The sequence below is a fragment of the Erythrolamprus reginae genome, chromosome 2 (genome assembly GCF_031021105.1).
Source record: "Erythrolamprus reginae isolate rEryReg1 chromosome 2, rEryReg1.hap1, whole genome shotgun sequence".
NCBI classification, from domain to species: domain Eukaryota; kingdom Metazoa; phylum Chordata; class Lepidosauria; order Squamata; family Dipsadidae; genus Erythrolamprus; species Erythrolamprus reginae.
This window is the reverse complement of record NC_091951.1, coordinates 110379797-110401187: the sequence shown is the minus strand read 5'-3', so window position 1 is coordinate 110401187 and position 21391 is coordinate 110379797. Positions and strand designations below refer to the sequence as shown.

The 21391-nt window shown below is 42.3% G+C and overlaps 1 protein-coding gene across 2 annotated transcripts in view; it reads right to left on the bottom strand.

The window, feature by feature from the left end:
- Window positions 1-20821, bottom strand: part of ADAMTS2 (ADAM metallopeptidase with thrombospondin type 1 motif 2) — a 314797-nt gene extending 293976 nt beyond the window's left edge. For both annotated transcript variants that reach the window (XM_070739160.1, XM_070739161.1), the window contains exons 1-2: window positions 20298-20821; window positions 18977-19338 (exon numbers count right to left, since the gene is read on the bottom strand). In XM_070739160.1, coding sequence (XP_070595261.1) covers window positions 18977-19338; window positions 20298-20391 — 456 coding nt within the window. In that variant the 5' untranslated portion in view covers window positions 20392-20821. The remainder of the gene's footprint in view (window positions 1-18976; window positions 19339-20297) is intronic.
- Window positions 20822-21391: the final 570 nt, after the last annotated feature.

Below are 21391 nucleotides of genomic sequence, written 5' to 3'. Positions count from 1 at the left end.
AACCCGCCCGGCCCCTCGCTCCCCTTTTCCACACTCCAACCGAGAGAGGAGTCCGCACTGCTCTGGCTGCCATGTCTCCTTCTCCCTCCTCCTCTTCTTCTTCCCCGCTCTTCCATCCTCCACCACCGAGGTCGCCAGGAAGGGAGAAGAAGAGTCAATGAACGGCGCCAGCCGCCGCCTCGCCCAATGCAAAGCACGAGAGCCCAGACCCGGAGGCAACCCGCTCGCTGTCCGCGGCACTTCGAGTTTCTCCTCCCGGAGGCGCGCTCGGCGCTCGCTGCAGCGGGGGAAGACCCAGGGAAGGTTCCTTCATCCGCTGCCCACGGAAAGGGGAAACCCGGATCTTCGGCTGCAGCGAGCGCCGAGCGCGCCTCCGGGAGGAGAAACTCGAAGCGCCGTGGACAGCGAGCGGGTTGCCTCCGGGTCTGGGCTCTCGCGCTTTGCGTTGGGCGAGGCGGCGGATGGCGCCGTTCATTGACTCTTCTTCTCCCTTCCTGGCACTCGCTGTCCGCGGCGCTTCGAGTTTCTCCTCCCAGAGGCGCGCTCGGCACTCGCTGCAGCCGAAAATCCGGGTTTCCCCTTTCCGTGGGCAGCGGACGAAGGAACCTTCCCTGGGTCTTCCCCCGCTGCAGCGAGCGCCGAGCGCACCTCCGGGAGGAGAAACTCGAAGCGCCACGGACAGCGAGCGCCAGGAAGGGAGAAGAAGAGTCAATGAACGGTGCCATCCGCCGCCTCGCCCAACGCAAAGCGCGAGAGCCCAGACCCGGAGGCAATCCGCTCGCTGTCCGCGGCGCTTCGAGTTTCTCCTCCCGGAGGCACGCTCGGCGCTCGCTGCAGCCGAAGATCCGGGTTTCCCCTTTCCGTGGGCAGCGGACGAAGGAACCTTCCCTGGGTCTTCCCCCGCTGCAGCGAGTGCCGAGCGCGCCTCCAGGAGGAGAAACTCGAAGCGCCGCGGACAGCGAGCGGGTTGCCTTCGGGTCTGGGCTCTCGCGCTTTGCGTTGGGCGAGGTGGCGGGTTCATTGACTCTTCTTCTCCCTTCCTGGCGACCTCTGCGGCGGAGGATGGAAGAGCGGGGAAGAAGAGGAGGAGGAGGGAGAAGGAGACACGGCAGCCGGAGCAGCGCGGACTCCTCTCTCGGTTGGAGTGTGGAAAAGGGGAGCAAGGGGCCGGGCGGGTTGAGGGAATCAAAGAGGGGTGGGGGTGCTGCTCTGAGGCACTCGGAAAGAGTTTTCGGAAGGCTCTTGTGTTACGGCGAAAGGGCGTGTGGAGAGCCTGATGTTGGCGGAATTGGGGACCAGCGAGGAGCCGAAGATCCGGGTGGGGAAACCCGGATCTTCGGCTCCTCGCTGGTGCTGTGCTGCCGAGCAGATCAGCTGCTAGGCGGCCACTCGAGAGCAAGAGGGGGAGAGATAGAGAAAGAGAGAGAAGGAAAGAAAGAGATGAGAGAGGGAGGAAGAGAGTGTGAGAGAGGAAGAAGCAAGATAGAGAAAGAGAGAGAGAAAGAAAGATGAGAAAGGAAGGAAGAGAAATGAGAAAATGATTGAAGCAGAGAATGACAGGAAAGAAAGAGAAAGAGACAGAGAAGTGACTCTTGGTGATGACGTATGACGCCATCAGGTGGAAAAATCGCGATATAGCGTTTCGCGAAGAACGAGATCGCGAAACTCGAGGGATCACTGTACTTCGATCAAGTCACCCCTTAAACACCATCTTTCAAGGCTGAAGAGACCAAGGCGTTGCAACCTGGTTTCATAAGGGAGATGCTCCATTTCCTTGATCATTCTTGTTGCCCTTTTTTGCACCTCTAGTAGCCATTTGATTCTTCATTGATGTGAGAATCAAGCTTATGATTCAGTCTAAATTTGAAATGAAAGCACAAACCCAATTGTGCTTTAAAAATACTGTAAAAGCAAGCATTCAGTAGCCCCCACAAAACCACGTTTGTTAGCAATTTGTTCACAACCTGAGACAATAAAAGGAGATGTTTCTAACTGAACAACATGCTTGATAAAGAAGGAGGGGCAATATCCTGCCATCACTTCTAATCAATATGAATCTTAGTAAGAATGATTTCTCATTAATAGTAATCAGGAACTCTCCTGCTACTTTGGCAGAGAGAACAACTATGGAAGCAACTTCAGCAAGTCCCCCAATGTTCATTGTCGTTTAGATGTTTGCTTCATCCATTAGCTTCACCTTCTCCATTTGTGCCAAGGGAAGCATTTCCTGGAAACTCCAATATGGCACCTATTTCTGATAAATGCCCCGGTATGCTGAGCTCCAATATTGAAAGGTGAGAAACTAACACTATAGCTAATAGCTTTGCCCTTGCTCTTCACTTGAACAATGTTATCTGTGTGAGAATTTTGCCATTTAAACATAGCACTTTGGAGCATGGGACTAAATTGTTCTGTTTCTGTCCTGTCTATCACATGACTTCTAACTTGACCGTATCAGTAGTTTAGATTAGTTAGACACAGAGGAATCCCTAACTGTCAATGCTATTTTCATATGAAAGGTAGTTGTGAAACTTACATTGTTCGATGTGGCTCTTATTTCAATATCAGCATGCTTCCTTCCCACCTGCATTACTAATAGTAATCACATAATCATGACCATCATTAAGTGTTGTACCACATGATTCTTGACAAATGTATCTTTTTCTTTTAGGTACGCTGAGAGCATATGCACCAAGACAAATTCCTTGTGTGTCCAATCACACTTGGCCAATAAAATTCTATTCTATTCTATAACAGAAATGCTGAGATCTCTGGTTCTAAAATGCAACCCTCTTGAAATAGGGTAAGGATTATTTACTCAATGGGATTAATCTCTGAGTAAACATGCTTAATATTTCATTGACAGAATCAGGGACTAAAGTGAAGGTTTGACACACTGGTAATATGGATTTGAAAAGCAGGTATCCTGTAACAAATCTAATTGCACATCTTTGGAATACCAACATACAAATCTGCACATGACCGTGATCAAGCATAGTAATTACAGAGTCTATTAAGTTAATTTAACATAAAGAAGTGCCTGGTTTTAAATCATAAGCTACATTTTATAATCTGCAGTGATGCTGAATTAATTCAAACAAGAAGTTTTCAGGATTTCAATCTTAACTTTTTTTTTCCTTCTCAGCCAACTCCAAAATCTCCAACAGCAAGAAAAGATGACTAGCTTGAATGAAAACAGAAACTGTTCATCTTTTTTATTTTATTTCAATTCATGTTAAACATTTGGCTTTATGTCTAAATTATCATTTATTAATTTAAAAACTAATGATAATTTAGACATAAAACCAAATGTTTAACACAAATTGATATAAAATAAAAAAGATGAACAGTTTCTGTTTTCATTCAAGCTAGTTATCTTTTCTTGCTGTTGGAGATTTTGGAGTTAGCTGAGAAGTTTTAAAAAATGACCAATGATCACATTGGCAGCATGTTTGATAGAATATTAAAACTGTTTTTTTGCATCTGTAAATCAAATTCCTTGTGATAAAGGCATATCTTTTGGGAAATTAATATCACTGCCAAACAAAAATTGTAAAAGCTTAGCCTGATTTCTTAAAAGGTCTCGCCCCCAGTGTTTTCATTAGAAACTCCCACCATCTCTCTGTCTCTGTCTGTCTCTATCTCTGTCTGTCTGTCTGTCTCTGTCTGTCTGTCTGTCTGCCTGTCTCTCTCTCTCTCTCTCTCTCTCTCATCTATCCCTTCAGCTATCCATCCATGCATCAATCCATCCGTCCATCTATCATCCATCCATCCATTATCCATCCATCAATCCATCCCCCCTCTATCTATCTATCTATCTATCTATCTATCTATCTATCTATCTATCATCTAGCTAGCTAGCTACCTATCCAGTTATCCATCTGTTCATCTACCTATCTACCAATCGATCTATCTATCTATCTACTTATCTATCTATCAATTTATCTCTATCTCTTCACACAGACACAGGATTTTCTCCTAGAAAAGCTGAGACCAGAAGGAAATGTACCAGAAGAAAAATAAAAGAGTCAGAGAGTTGATTATAGACAGGAGGGAAGTCTTCATTCCATTCACCATTCACACCCCTAAAACTTCCTCCAGTTTTCATCTATTCTGCGCAAATTGCATTCCAGCCTTGAGTTCATTGTTATTCCACCTAGTTAGACTCTAAATCCTGCATCACAGGACATCTGGGGTATGACAACTGTATTTCTTCCAGATCAATGTCCAGAGACCAAGCAGATGCATAAGCATGCACATGTCACCAATATATCCACCACGGAGCTACCTGAAAGCGGGGGGAAGCCTCATCTGCAATTCTGTTCCAGATCTGTGCTTTTCCATTACTAATTTAGGCTAGAATGGAAAGAATGGAAAGAAAGAAAAAAAAACCCAACCCAGAAGAAGCCAGTGACAAAGCACTTTCACAATGCTGCCAAGAAAACTGCATGGACAGAATTACCAAAGTTCAGCTTGACTCAAAGGTTTATACTAGAGTGACAACAAAAGTCAGGCTCCCACTTCTTTCCAGTGACTGTTGGGAGAAAACAGATAAATATAGAGATGTTTATCTGACAAGCTGAAATACACTTACGTTAGGATTCTCAACTGATACAACTATCTACATTTTATACTGCATGTTTGTACAAAATAAAATACCCACACCCACTGGAATCATCAGACAGCCTTTGACAAATACACTCTCTTACTGTAAAGGAAAAATCTAAGGGTGCTGATATAAAACAGCACAATAAATATTTATTCTAAATTCTAAAGAATCACATCACATACCAGTATCTTTGGGTGAATTTCACCAAATATTAACAGGAAACAATTATGGCTGACTACAGGAAAGGTGTGGTACAAAATGGTACTGGTGTGATGGAGAACCTGAAGACAGACAGACCTCTGTAAAATGCTACAAAAATATTCTAAATAGGATAGGGTAGGGTAGGGTAGGATAGGATAGGATAGAATTCTTTATTGGTCAAGTGTGATTGGACAGACAAGGAATTTGTCTTCGTGCATATGCTCTCAGTGTACATAAAAGAAAATATAGATTTGTCAAGAATCATGAGATACAATACTTAATAATTGACATAAAGGTCAAATAAGCAATCAGGAAACAATCAATATTAATAATAATAATAATAATAATAAGCCAGGGTGGCTCAGCAGGTAGAGTGCGGTTCTGCAGGCCACTGAAGCTGACTGTAGATTTGTAGGTCAGCAGTTCAAATCTCATCACCAGCTCAAGGTTGACTCAGCCTTCCATCCTTCCGAGGTGGGTAAAATGAGGACCCGAATTGTGGGGGCAATAGGCTGGCTCTGTTAAAAAGTGCTATTGCTAACATGTGGTAAGCCGCCCTGAGTCTAAGGAGAAGGACGGCATAAAAAATCGAATAAATAAATAAATAAATAAATAAATAAATAAATAAATAAATAAATAAATAAATAAATAAATAAATAAATAAATAAATAAATAAATAAATAAATAAATAAATAAATAAATAATAGAAATCTTAAGGATTCAAGCAACAAGTTACAGTCATACACTCATAAGTTGGAGAAGATCACTAATGAAAGCATCCTTCAAAACAAACTATGAACTATTTGCTAACTTTAGATTGTTCAATGCCCCCCCCGGACCTCCCCCCCCCCAATGTTTCTGCCTTAAGAAGATTGTCTATTTGCAATGAACCTTTGTATCCAGAATGGTTATTACTAGACCTCTGGTTATTACTAAACCTCTGTAAGATCACAGGTTTCTCAACCAAATTGATCTGAATGACAGCTTAGTCAGATGTTATCGTTAATAGATATGTTTCTATTAGCAGATTTGGCTACTACATTAACTTAAGTAGAAGAGCCAGGCATATATGGGAAATCATTATTATTAACAGCATTAACCATCAGTACCTGTCAAACAGGTGGATCTATCAAACAGACAAGATACCGAGGCATTATCTTATTTGATATAAATTTTTTAGCCTTATTTAAATTACAGTAACTATGTCTAAGACTAAATGAAGTATCTACAAAACAGCATATGTAAATTATATACAAGTGTACAACTTCTACTTTAATTTATGGCGATGCATTTTATAGTGGAAGAGAACAACTACTACACCGGTTTCTCTACCACACAAGCTTCAATTATTTCCAGGGGTGGGCTACTGCCCGGAAAGGGGGGATGCAGTGGGGTAGCAAAAATGGAGCTCCACCCTAGAGCACCCAATTTGCATTGAAAGATGTTGAAAGAAAATGCAGGGTGTCCTGCATAAGCCACGCCCACAGTGTGGTAGTAAACATTTTGGTAGCCCTTCACTGAGTATTTCGCATTTACTTCAACTTGCTAGTGAAACCAGCACCAGTCACGGTGGTTCCTGTTGTGAAATCTCAGCTGTTTAAGATCATTGTTGCTACTGGATAGTCCTTGGATTTGGAACAATGCTGGAGAGGAGCTTTTGAATCTCTGCTGCCCTACTAATGTGAGACATATAAGAAGAAGGTCAGAGGCTGTGCAACAATTGCTACAGAATGAATTGCCCTCTTGCCTGCTTTGATGCAAGCTGCTTTCTTTCTTCAACAATCTTAAATGACAGAGTCATTCTCGAAGAAAATTCTGCTCTCAAACAGGCCCTGGGAACATTCCTAAAATGTTTTGGCTCAATATAAATTAGCAGAGGGATGATGATGATGATAGCTGTTCAGTTGAGTCTGACTCTGGACAATTCTATGATCCAGGTTTGATAGTGTCAGCTTTGATAGTGTCCAGCCACCATGTTCTGTGATGGCCTGGTATCTTTTTACCACTAACTCTTTTGAACACAATTGCTTTCTCCAGTGAATTCCCCCACAATATGCCCAAAATACAGTAAATTTAAATGCAGCTTTTTATTTTGCCTTTTAGTGACACATGGTGTGGCCAAAACACTGTAAGTTTAGATGCAGTTTCTTGATTTTGCCTTTTAGTGAAAGCTCCTCTCCAGCATTGTTCCAAATCCAAGGACTATCCAGCAGCAACAATGATCTTAACCAGCTGAAATTTCACAGCAGGAACTACCGTGACTGGTGCTTGTTTCACTAGCAAGTTGAAGTAAATGGTAAATACTTGATGCTTGTCTGGTGTTATGTGCTCCAAATATTTGCCTGTTAGTCACCTCTGCTTTCCAAGAAATATGCAGATCCCTTCTTAGGCACCCCAGCTCAAACAGTCCATTTTTTTTCTTGCCTTTTTTTTTTAAAGATCCAACTTTCACAGCCATAGGTAGTTATGGAGAACACACTAGAGCAAACTAATCTATATTAAGCTCCTCCCTTGCGATAAAGGGACATCCCCAAGTTGAAGGACCTTAATGAGATCTATTAAATCCATCATATAATTTTCTCTTGTCATTCTTCGTAAGCTTTTAATATATGATTAATCCTACCACTCTCATTAAGCTATGGAAATCTGATTTATTCCATTTTGGGGAGGTGCCAAAAAAACATATAAGTGATAACTACTAAACTAGTAGCTATGGAAGCTGAAAGAATAAAAAAGGCAAGCAAGTATACTTTTAAATCCATACATGAATGGCCATTCATTCATTTCTTTATTTCCTGCTCAACTTCTTCAGCCTCAAAGCCTGGGCATTCTGTACAAGAACCTAGCAAGCTCTTTTCATTTCATTATACTCACAGGCGCAAAGATCATTATTATTAGATTAAAAAAATGATCATGTGAAAGTGTTCATTACCAGCTGTGGAACTTAAAGAATGAGATGGAAAGTGTTACCCCTTCAAGAGAGACCAGACTAGGATACCAAAGTTATAAGTACTAGGAGTACTTTATTACAAGATTATGATAACAGAATCTTATTTATTTTATTTATTTTATTTATTTATTTTGTCCAATACACAATGAGAGTTTTAGTGGGTATATATCTATATATGTGATGAAAGTTGCAGCATATGATATTCTGGGCAATACTTAGATCTTGTTTAAGGCTTCTTAGTTCTAAACTTTCTAGGCCCAGGATTTCACCTCCCTCCCTTTATCTTCATGAGAGCTGAGGACAGTCATGTCAGAGATGCCTTCTCAAATTGTATTTCTGCTCTGGACTCAGATTTCTTCTCTAACCATTGCCTTGCTTCTTATCTCAAAATCATTCCTTCTGTCCATTACAGAAAGAGAGAGACTTGAGGGGACTTGGGCCAGAAAATATGGAAGGGCAAATAACTTTCTGTGGCTATCATCATATTCAAATTGCTCTTCTAATTGTCCTGGAGCCTCACATCTTGCCCCTTTTCTTAATCACAGTCACCATTATTTCTCATTACTATCACTCCTACATTATTCTTCTCACTACAACCAACATCCAAGAAAGTGTCATACTGTCCAATTGCTCTGGATGAGCTGTTTTAATATACACTCACTGAATGGCCATGTGGAGTTTTGGCAATGTTACAAAGTAGTTTGCCAAAACCTTCTTCCAGGATATTTTTCAACTTCCTAATCTAGCCAAGAATAAACTATTTGTTTAAAATGTTTACATTTTATATTGCGTTATGTTCTTTAAACGATTCCCTCCTGCCTGGTCCCCACAATTAGCTATGGTTGGCTAGATACTACAGCTTGAACAAGATGTCTGGCACATTACTTCTCATAAACCCTGACCAGGGGGAGGGGGGAATTTAGGATGTTTCCGGGATGATGTCTCAAGGCCTGTCTTTATGGACTCATTGGATGGAACCTGTTATGTCCTGGGAAGCTGGGAAGTTTTCACTCCAGTCCAACAAGAAAGTGGAGCAGGGAAATTCTGATTGGCTCCTTCCCAAAAGGGCTCCCTATTTAAACCCCTGCCAAAAGCAGACAGGCTGATGTTTGCTCACTATAACCAATAAAGAGTTGAAGTCTCATTGCCAGTCTCCTGCCTCTTCAGTATTTGAACTCAACAGATTCCACTGAATTTTCTTTGATTGGAATGACAGCCAAAGACAACCAATGTTGTCTTGTGGTGCTGGTTTTGGATGGCTTTCTGCATGATTTGCAAACCACTTGTAGATATGTATGCAAGCAGACTTAATCCTGTGGGATTTTCAGGGAAACAATGGAGAAGACAGTTTCACCAAGAATGCAACAAATGAGAAACTGGCAAATGGAATGATTTCCCTCTCTGGAAGAGAAAAGGATCTGTGATCACTAACAGGTTTTCCAGATAGTGGCTCTCTACAAATAGACCATAAAACAGTGGTCTCGGGTGGATTTAGATCTCTGGAAGACAACAGATCACCATCTTTGCCCAAACTGCAATTTGCACATTTATAGATAAAAGGTTTGCATATCTCCTTTCTTGATCAGTTTTATCACATCAAATGAATCTTCATCAATCCCTGGAAATTGACAGGTTATACAAGTTTAAATGAATGGCAAAGGTGCAATTAGAAGATTGATTCTGGGGAAAAAATAGACTAAGGATCCAGATGGATTTGAAAGAAGATTAGGAAATTAATTACAAGAATCTTTCCTATGGGAAAATGTCATTGTTCTGAATTTTATTTTTAAAAATGAAGATTTTGAAATTAATTATAAAGGAAACTTCTCATGGGAAAATGCTGTTGTTTAGGGGGAAACCATAATAAAATAGGACTTTGAAGGTTGAGCACTAAAGAGAAACAGAAAGAATTAAATACTGTAATTAAAGGAGAAGAGCAAGTAAATTTGACAGATTAGAATGAAGCAAAATACTGTAGCTTTGAAAGAATTGAAGTTCATTTTAGGGACAATGCATTCATAGATTAAACTTACAATTGTCTTCTATTATTATAAACAAACTGGATTTAAAAACATTATAGAAGAGGAACAATATTTACTAGACAAGATTGAGACTGATTTCAATGTAGATGGAAAAATAAGTGATAAAATTATATAAAAAAAGATGTTACTTTAGATATAAAAATGAAACAAGTTCTAGTAATTAAAAAGGGTATACAAATAACAAACTAAAAGAATGGGTTGTATAACTTCATAATTTTGCTTTTACAAAAGAATACTTGCCAATGTTTGAAGGATTTTCGGGGGGGGGGAGGAAATCTAGGACATTATGTGGATTAAAAATCAAGATTGTTAAAAGTGAAAGGAAAGAATATAAATGTTGCTTATTTGTTCAAGGTTAAAATGTATATATTGTTATTTCTGGTAATCTTTAATGGACTTTTGCTGACCAGAATCAATATGAAGTTTAAAGAAATGGTTTATAGATAAGAGATGAGATATGGGAAGAAGAGATATTTTGTTGCCTGCCCAATGGTAATAAATTACTGAAGTTATTGTTAGTTGATAAAAGGAGAAGTCATTTTTTTGTATATTTCTTTTAGTTTTCTTTATTATATTTCTATATTTTCTTCTTCTTTATTTATTTATTTATTCATTTACTTATTTATTTATTTATTTGGATTTATATGCCGCCCCTCTCCAAAGATTCGTAGAGTCTTCTTTCTACCTGCTCTTTTCACTTGTTAATACTTTTAGTTGGCATTACTTTTTATCACTCTAAGTATAAACTTTAATTAAAAAATTACTATTATTCAAATAAGGCTTATTCTCACAAGTTGATAGGAGCGAAACAAGATTATCTGCAAAGCAACCTAAATGGGAAAAGCAACCTGTAAGCTTTCAGCCCCATTCTTGCTTAACTTTCTTTACTTAAAGGAGGAAAATCAATGGGATACATTCCAATTATACTTATAACACTGGTTCACTTATAGCACTGGTGCTATTTAACTATTAGGTGAGCATCACAAGATGCTTTTCCCATGTTTCATTCTATTTGTATTTGAAAAGAATGTTTCTCAAATCCAATCTATACCAGACATTAATAAAGAACATTCATCAATTTAAAACATAAGTCACTTCACTTTGAATTGATTTAAAGGCCACTCATCTGACTGACAGCAAAGTCTAAAGCTCAGTACACTGAGTCCCCATATAGAATATAATAGAATATAATTTTATTGGCCAAGTGTGATTGGACACACAAGGAATTTGTCTTGGTGCACATGCTCTCAGTGTATGCTCACAAAAGAAAAAGATACATTTGTCAAGAATCATGTGGTACAACACTTAATGATTGTCATATGCTATATGGAGTATAATATAGTACAGGGGTTGGCAACCCGCAGCTGTGGAGCTGCATGCGGCTCTTTGGACCCCCTTCTGTGGCTCCCTGTCCCATCACTGGCTGGCCTTGCCCTCCCCCCCTCTCCCGGCCTGAGAAGGTAAGGGCAACAGCAGGAATGGAGAAGTGACTGGGTCTGATTTTCCAGCGCTGGTTCAGGAACATAGCCACCCCAGGTGGAGACTTCCTTTTGGGCAACTGACCTCTTCTTCTCACAGCTCCCTGGCTGGCTGTGGTGGGCCAAGAGGGTGCTCATGCATGGGGAATCCCTCAATCAAGTGCTAAAGCACAGCAAAGGCATGCACAGAGGGCAAATGGCTGCTCACTTAAGTCTTTGGACACAGCTTCTCTACTGCCTAAGGATCTGGCCAGTGCCTTGCCGTGTCTCCCCCACACAGCGGGGTGGGCGTAAACTCCAGCCTGAAGCATCAGGAAGTGAAGGCTGCCTTCACTACATCAATCTTCCTCCCCTTCCTTTGATAGTGTCCAGCCATCATGTTCTTTGATGGCCTGGCACGGAAAGGCAACTGCAGGATCCTTAAGACAGAAGTGGCCCTGTAGCTGCCTTCATGCCACATTTGCACATAAGGCAGCCTTCACTTCCTGCTGCTTTAGGCTGGAGCTCACACCTGCCCCGCTCAGCCTAAGGGTTGCAGAGAGAGGGACAAGGCAAGGCAAGGCAATAGCCAGATCCTTAGGGAAAAAGAGAAGCCGCATCTAAAGACCCTCCTTAAGTGGACAGATACCCGCTCTCTTTGCACGCCTTTGATGCGTTTTGGTGCTCGCTTGAAGAGGGTCTCCCTGCATACACCACAGCCAGCCAGGGAATCATAAGAGGGAAGAAGGCTCACCCAAAGAGAAGCCTCTGCAATTGTTCCTCAGCACACAGGGAGAGAAGGAGAAAGAGAGAGATGAGGGAGGGAGAGAAAGAGATAGAGGGATGGGAAGAGGGAAAGAAAGAAGGAAAGAAAGAAAGAAAGAAAGAAAGAAAGAGGGAGATAGGATAGGATCGGAAGATAGAGAAATTGAGAGAGGGAAGAGAGCAATACCTTTTTCTCATAGAAAAGAAAACATAGAGCTACAAAACCTGGGTAGGTGTAGCTGGGGGGGGTGTCATGTGACTTGGTGGGAGTGACATCAAGTTGGTCACATGCCAGCCCAGATTTTGTGGCTCCAGGTGTTTTGTTTCCTCTGGGAAATGGTCCAAATGGCTCTTTGACTTTTTAAGGTTGTCGACCCCTAGTATAGTATATTCAAATCATCAAACTGTATCTGTTTTTGTTTGCCGTTTTCGTACATGAAGGGTTTAAATACCCCCAGTTTCAGATTAGTAGATGCTATAGTTTGTTCAAAGTTTTATTGATAGAAATGAGGAGAAAGTAGGAAAAGTAGAGCTTGCTTTGGAAATCAATTTGATCTAAGATTCAGGTTTTACCTCACTTTAGTTCCTTCAGGGTTTTTTAAAAAAAAATCTCTTTTATTTCTTGCAAACAAACATACTGAAGCAATATATGGCTCCAAAGTCATGGAAAGTGGAAGAGACTAAATACATAGGACATAAATACATAGGGGTGGCGCAGCAGGTAGAGTGCTGTACTGCAGGCCACTGAAGCTGACTGTAGATCTGAAGATCAGCGGTTCAAATCTCATCACCGGCTCAAGGTTGACTCAGCCTTCCATCCTTCCAATGTGGGTAAAATGAGGACCCAGATTGTGGGGGCAATATGCTGGCTCTGTTAAAAAGTGCTATTGCTAACATGTTGTAAGCCGCCCTGAGTCTAAGGAGAAGGGCGGCATAAAAATCGAATAAATAAATAAATAAATAAATGAATATGGATCAAACAGCTGGTAAAACAGGAGGATTTTGTTGCTGTTGTTTTTGTTAACATGGATATGCTGCCAACTCTTGGTGACTTACCAAAGTGCAGGTTTTTTAATCAAAGTCAAATCAGCAATTAAGTCACACAAGTAAACAAATAAACATCCCAATGCCAACATCATTCCCCATATGCTCTTGTAACTTCTGGAAGGACATCACAAGGAGGGGAGCCTAATTTTTTTCCCCTTTCAATTGAATTGTTCTTTGATTCTTGGAAAATGCAATGCAAGTTGCTGTAGTTTTCTTGTCAAGGATTTTTAGAAGTGGTTTGCCATTGCCTTTTTCCCAAAGCTGAGAGAGATTAATGGGCTCAAGCCCAGAGGCTTTTGTGCCTAAAATTCACAGTCTTAGAAACATAGAAACATAGAAGTCTGACGGCAGAAAAAGACCTCCTGGTCCATCTAGTCTGCCCTTATACTATTTTCTGTATTTTATCTTAGGATGGATATATGTTTATCCCAGGCATGTTTAAATTCAGTTACTGTGGATTTATCTACAACGTCTGCTGGAAGTTTGTTCCAAGGATCTACTACTCTTTCAGTAAAATAATATTTTCTCATGTTGCTTTTGATCTTTCCCCCAACTAACTTCAGATTGTGTCCCCTTGTTCTTGTGTTCACTTTCCTTTTAAAAATACTTCCCTCCTGGACCTTGTTTAACCCTTTAATATATTTAAATGTTTCGATCATGTCCCCCCTTTTCCTTCTGTCCTCCAGACTATACAGATTGAGTTCATTAAGTCTTTCCTGATACGTTTTATGCTTAAGACCTTCCACCATTCTTGTAGCCCGTCTTTGGACCCGTTCAATTTTGTCAATATCTTTTTGTAGGTGAGGTCTCCAGAACTGAACACAGTATTCCAAATGTGGTCTCACCAGCATTCTATATAGCGGGATCATAATCTCCCTCTTCCTGCTTGTTATACCTCTAGCTATGCAGCCAAGCATCCTACTTGCTTTCCCTACCGCCTGACTGCACTGTTCACCCATTTTGAGATTGTCAGAAATCACTACCCCTAAATCCTTTTCTTTTGAAGTATTTGCTAACACAGAACTGCCAATACAATACTCAGATTGAGGATTCCTTTTCCCCAAGTGCATTATTTTACATTTGGAAACATTAAACTGCAGTTTCCATTGCTTTGACCATTTATCTAGTAAAGCTAAATCATTTACCATATTACAGACGCCTCCAGGAATATCAACCCTATTGCACACTTTAGAGTCATCGGCAAATAGGCAAACCTTCCCTACCAAACCTTCCCCTATGTCACTCACAAACATATTAAAAAGAATAGGACCCAGAACAGACCCTTGTGGCACACCGCTTGTAACCTGACTCTGCTCAGAATACTCGCCGTTAACAATAACTCTCTGATGTCTACGCTTCAGCCAGCTGCAAATCCATTGAACTATCCAGGGATTAAGTCCAATCTTCACTAATTTATCTATCAGCTCTTTATGTGGAACCGTATCAAAGGCTTTGCTGAAGTCCAGGTAGGCAATATCCACGGCACCACCTTCATCCAACACCAATCTTCTGATTTCTAGCCTGATACCTTAATCACTAAACCAAACTAGAGGGGGGTATTTTGCATTTTTAAGAAAAAAAAACCCTCAAAGCTACATAGCAATAGCACTTAGACTTACATACCCCTTCATGGTGCATTACAGCCTTCTCCAAGCAGAGTCAGCATATTGCCCCCAGCAATCTTGGTCCCCATTTTACCAACCTTGGAAGTAGAGAAGACTGAGTCAACCTAGAGTTGGTGAGAATCGAACTACTGGCAGCTGGCTGCATTAGCATATTGGATTCTAATCACTCATGGCTATATAACTTCATATGTCCAATAGCTTTCCCCATGTGTTTGTTTGTTTACTTGTTTGTTTGTTTATCTGCAGCCTTTTTTATATAAATCCTTTTTATTTTTAATGAGTCCATAAAATTGCACTACTTACTTATTTTGTTATTCAGCTAACTCGAATTCTTAGTCTTCTTTCAAGAAAAATTTCTTCCTAGGCAGCTTACAAAGACAGTGTTTCCTTGTGTCTTGTCTCAAAGCTCCTTCACAAAATAGGACCAACCTCAGAGCCCAACCCAAAGTTTCTAGGCCCTAACAATGCTGAATGTGATCACACACCTGATCCACAGCTACATGGCACCCCCTTTGGTCCCAATCTTTTTGTGATACTTTGGATTTGAAAGACAAAAAGTGCTTTAGAATAGAGGTCACCAACAGGTGGTCTGTGGACCACTGGTGGTTTGCGTGAAAATTTTAGTGGTCCGCAGAAAAATTATATGTACTTTTTTATATTGCACTACATAGTTCCCTCTAAGCTGAGCAGTGAGCAATCGCTCACTTAAAAATTATCATCAACTCAGAGTTTTCCAAACCTGCCCAGAAGCCGAGAGGGAAAGAGTGAGAGGGAAGGAGAGAGAGAGGAAGAGAGGAAGAGAGAGAAACAGATAGAAAAAAGAGAGGAAGGAAAAGAAAAAGAAAAAGAATGGGAGTAAGGAAGAGAGAAAGAAAATCAAAATCTAGTTTGAAACTAGCTCAACTATTTAAGTGGCATTTTGATATTGATAGAGTTGCTCTGTTATGAGCTCACTGTTATAGACACACAGTACAGTATTTTATTTTGAAATTCTCTGAGGCAAAACAGGGTGGGTTTTTTATTTGTTTGTTGTTTGTTTGTTTGTTTGTTTATTTGTTTATTTGTTTATTTGTTTATTTGTTTATTTGTTTATTTGTTTGTTTGTTTGTTTATTTGTTTGTTTATTTATTATTTCTGTGCCGCCCAGTCAGTCCCAAAGGGACTGCCGCTCAGACACTATACTTTTCTGCCCACCCCCCAAAAAAATTAGAGGGAACACTGTTCCACTAAATGCTATTTATCTTTTTACAAAATTCTTATTAGTGGACCACAGGATTTAAAATTATGAATTTAGTGGTCCTTGAGGTCCAAAGGTTTGGTGACCCCTGCTTTAGAAACTATCAAGCTGCTCCCATAGCCGCTTGGGAGCACAAGAACAAGGGGGCACAATCTGAGGTTAGTTGGGGGAAAGATTAGAAGTAACGTGAGAAAATATTATCTTACTGAAAGAGTAGTAGATGCTTGGAACAAACTTCCAGCAGACGTGGTTGGTAAATCCACAGTAAATGAATTTAAACATGCCTGGGATAAACATATATCCATCCTAAGATAAAATACAGGCAATAGTATAAGGGCAGACTAGATGGACCATGAGGTCTTTTTCTGCCGTCAGTCTTCTATGTTTCTATAGCCCATCTACAATACCTTAAAGCAGCTGCATCTTTTTCTGGACTGACACATCTTCCTTCCCCAGATGAAGCACAAATCTGGGAAAAAGATGTGTTGTGATTCAAGGGGATGCATACAGTCACTATGCACACATGCGCCTAGGGACACTAGGCACTCCAGAGCACATTTTTTATCTTTGAATCTGAAATGCTGCACAGCCATAGAGAACTTCCAGCCTCAAGGACATTGTCAAGAGAACCAAGTGTCTCTTGAGAATACAATAGTTGTGCATGCATTCTTGATGTCAGTTTTCCTCAGCTCGGTGCTCGGATGGAAGCCTTGGATGAAAACTTCCATAATAATGCCTGGGGAACATAAGAATTATAGCCAAATACACCAGAGACAAGTTTCTCTAAAGGACAAAGCCCCAATATTTTTCTGTTGTCTTATAAGTCTGTACTCTGCACCTCTTTACATATGCACCGACACCCCATCCCCATGTTTGTTTAATGAACCAACTTGCCATGGTTGGTTAATGCCATCAGCACATAAAATTAATAGGGGCATGAGTTCAAGTCCAAGTAGAGCCATCTTGTTGGAAATCACCAACTTCCATCTAGGATAGTTTAATAGTGCAAATGCTTGCCAGAAATTGGTTAACAACTGCACAAAATGCAGAAAAGCAGCAGTAGATGAAATGGTATCAAAAATTTTGCCTATTAAAAACATGTAAGCCAAGCTACTATTAAAGGTATTGGAATATTGCCCAAAAAAGAGAAAGTTGGCAACTACATATTGCCTCTTATTTTTTAATCAGAATCTGGACAGAATTCAGACAACAGAAAGGTCACGATCTAAGCTGAAATCCATTTATCTTATAAGTGCTACCAGCTGTATGTTAGCAAGCTGTTTTCTCTCTCAAACAATATAAATAAGATGATGTTGGATATAATTAGATGTCCATTCCCTAAAGGAGAACTAAGCAAAGTTACTCCAGCAAAGCAGTTAAACTTTAAAATATACTGTTTAAGAGATGTAGTTTGACTTTTCTTGCTTTGGTCTAGAGTGAAAAACAGAATTAGAGATAGATGGTTGATAGATTAGATCAGGGGTGTCGAACTCCCATCATCACAGCAGCATCACGTGACATATTGGCACTTTACACCCCTTCGCTAAACCAGACAGAGGGAAGGGTCAGCATGTGATGCATCTGGTCCCTGGACTACAATATAACCAGGGGTGGGCTATTGCCTAGACGGGGGGAACACAGTGGGGTAGCACAAATGGAGCTCCACCCCAGAGCACCCAATTTGCACTGAAAGATGTTGAAAGAAAATGCAGGGCATCCTGCATAAGCCACGCCCACAGTGTGGTAGTAAAAGTTTTGGTAGCCGTTCACTGGATAGATAGATATAAATAGATAGATGATATAGAATAATAGATATCTCCAGATGAAGAACTCTTAAAATAAGCACTTTGTTAGGTATTTACCTTGAAAATCACAAGGAGCATTCTACAATAGATTTAGATTATTCTATTAGTTAATAGATTATTCTATTAAAATGAACTTTCCTTGCCCTGGAGTTCATTCCCAAAGTGTTGGACTACAGATCCTATCATCCCCTTCACCCCTGTGTGGCTGGGGTGATGGGAGTGCATTCAGAGTTTAAAAAGTTGGCATAGATATGAGAAGTGGAACATCAAAAACGTCTCCCAAAATTCTGAGCTCCATTTAATTCTCAGCAATGGGATGATAGTTTCGAATACCATCTCTTTTTTAAAACCCGTCTAGGTCTCCAGATGCTCTCCTAAGCAGAAGATGGCTAAGATTCTATGAAGAAAGGAAACACACAGGTGATAGCATGAGGTCACTGTTTTTGATGTAGGTCACTATTTTTCAATGCGCTGAAAAGCTTCCAGAGGGCGATCGAGACTTTCATGTTGATAATTAGTGATTTGTCACAGCGGTTGTGTGCCAGTTCAGGGTAAATTTGCTTCTCCACTTTTTAGACAAGAAGCTCACTGGTTCTTCACACTTGGCCTCATGTAAGGGAACATTTACTTATTTGATTTCACAATCAACATAGCAAATTGGGTGTGATTTGTTGCTGTCCTTTTTAAATGCTGAAAATGCAAACTTTCCCCATGGGGAAAGGAATAAGGATAATACAATATAAAAGAGAGAGAAAGAGAGAGAGGGAGGGAGAGGGGAGGGGAGGAAGGAAGGAAGGAAGGAAGGAAGGAAGATGGAAGGAAGGAAGGAAGGAAGGAAGATGGAAGGAAGGAAGGAAGGAAGGAAGGAAGGAAGATGGATGGATGGAAGGAAGGAAGGAAGGAAGGAAGGAAGATGGAAGGAAGGAAGGAAGATGGAAGGAAGATGGAAGGAAGGAAGATGGAAGGAAGGAAGGAAGGAAGGAAGATGGAAGGAAGGAAGGAAGGAAGATGGAAGGAAGGAAGGAAGGAAGATGGAAGGAAGGAAGATGGAAGGAAGGAAGGAAGGAAGATGGAAGGAAGATGGAAGGAAGGAAGGAAGATGGAAGGAAGGAAGGAAGATGGAAGGAAGGAAGGAAGATGGAAGGAAGGATGGAAGGAAGGAAGATGGAAGGAAGGAAGGAAGGAAGGAAGAGGAAAAAAGAAAGAAAGGAAGAAAAAAAAGAAAAAACTAGACTTACCAGCCCATCACAATTGCTGATGGCAACGGAAGCATTAGGCAGGTCCGTGATATGCCCCACATAGAGGCAATCCCCTCGAAGCGGTTCAGTGTAGGTGATGTTCGAATCCTCCTGCCATTCCACAGTTGCTCCAGGAGCCACCAGCCGGGAATTTGGCCTTAATCTAAAGTGGAATTCTTGTCCAAAAACAGTGACATTGTAAAAAATTTCCTTGCCTGCAGCATCCTGAGGAAGATCCCCGGTGTCTCTCGGGAAACGCCTCTTTGATGCTCCCGACACGACTTTGGAGACAAACCTGCCTTTTGAGTCTGTGCTAGTTGGGATGACCAGCCTGTATTCCTCTAGATTTCCCCAAACAGAATCTAGAGAGAGAGAAAACCATGAGTAATAAAAGTCGGGCTGAACGCCCCGCTCCTAACACTACCCATGGGCCCGGGGACATCTCCTTCCTCGCTCCCCGAGGTTACAAAGGAAGGGGGAAATACTAAGGCACGGTACTACGCACCGTGCCTTATTTTTCCAGTTGTTTCAGTAAGGAAAGCCCAGATGGCAGGCATGGCAAAGCATTTAGGGACGGGCAGGGATCAAGACGCCGCATCTGAGCAAGAGGGACTAGAAACCTCCCACAGCTTGAATAAATCCATTCTATTAAGCGACGAGGCTTCTGAAAGCCATCTGCCTGAGGATAGCGGAGGGCAAACACCTGGCCATCAACTTTCAAACTCTGCCCCCAGCCATGCTCCTCTCAAAGTTTCCATCCTTCCCGAATGAGGATGAGGATGTCAATTGCCTTGGAAAAGTTTTTGGATGAGGATGAGGGTGCCAATTGCCCTGGAAAAGTTTTTTGGGTTGTTTTTATTTATTTATTTTTTTAACAGCTGTCTACTACTGTTGGCTTCGCTTCCTTCCTTCCAGCAACCCAGACGGAAGGAAAACTTACTCCCTGCCATTGGGGACGGGTGGGGGGACGGGACATTATCGGACGCGGGCGATTCGCCAGGCGTCTCTGCCTGCCCCGCGCGCGTCCCGAGTTCAACCGAGGTCCCACACTTGCAGCTGGGAAAGGCGCCCCGCCAGCTCAGCAGGGTCGAAGAAGGTCCACCAACGCCACACGTGGCGGCGGCGGACGCGGCCGAGAGGCTGCGAGGGAGGGACGCCCGGGCCCTCGGAGCGAGCAACCCGGTGTGGCGCGGAGAAGTCTAGCGGGGCAAAAAAAAAAAAAGTCCTCCCGCTCGTGGGGCGAAGTTAAGACGGGGGGCTGGGAGGGGAGGTGGGCAAAGGAGGGGCCGATCTGGCTAATCCCAGGGCAGCCCGCTCTTACCTTTCTCCGCGGGACTCTGCGGGGCCCCCGGGGCCCAAAGGAGCATCCAGCAGCAGGCGAGGAGAAGCAAGGCGATCCCGGCCAGAGGAGCCATGGCAGCCCAACCCCAGCCTTCAACTTGGCTGCCGAGGGGGGGGCTCCGGCCGCATGGAAAGGCAGCCGGCGCCGCCCTCTTGAAGCCCACCGCCGGGCGACCTCAGTCCCGCGGCTCCTTGCCCGGGCTCATCCGCCTCCTCTCCAGCGCTCAGCCTCGACCGAGGCGGCGGAGCCACCAGCAGGCGGCTCGCTGGAAAGCGCGGGGCGTGCGAGGAGGGAAGTCCGCCTGATTGACAGAACCGCCGCCGCCGCCGCTGCCACGGCGAGCTTGTGCCACGGCCTCGCCTCGCCTTTGCCCGGCTCGGCTCGGCTCGGCGGCGGCTCTCCCTGGAACTCTTCGGCAGCCGCCTCCTCTTCTTCGTCCACCTCCTGCCGGCCGAGGCGGAAAACTCTGCAGCCTCCTCCGCTTACGGGACACTTTTTTCCCCAGCCCAGCTAAGAGGCGGTTCTTCTTGAGGGATCCTGAGCATTTCCCTCCACCCAACAACGCTCCCAAATCCTCCTCTTCTTAGAAAGAGGAGATCGCACCAGACGGAACCCTCCCCAGAGGCTTGGTTTTGGAATCGGTCGTGGGGGGGATCTTCTCCCCCCCCCCCAAAAAAAATAAAAAATAAAAAAATAATCTCGTACCTTGATTTCTCCTAACTTTAAGAAGGGGAGTGGTGGTCTGATTCTCTATCCCCCCCCTCCCCGAAAAAAAGTCTAATTAGAGACGGCTTTTGCTTTTTGGGTGCATTATAGCCACCTCGCACTTTGTAATATATCATGGTATCCACTCCAGGAAGGGAGAATCGGATCCTTCCGGATCAAAATGTAATTGCTAGATTATACTTAAGCCTCCCCTCTGTCCTGGATTTTTTTCCCCTCATCTTGATTGTCATAAAATCTAGCTGGAAATGTTATTCTATCCCAATGACTTTTTCATCCCGGCCCTGTATTTGTCTCCGCTCCTTGTTTTAGTTTAACAACTCAAAAATGCATTTTTTATTTTTTTTTAA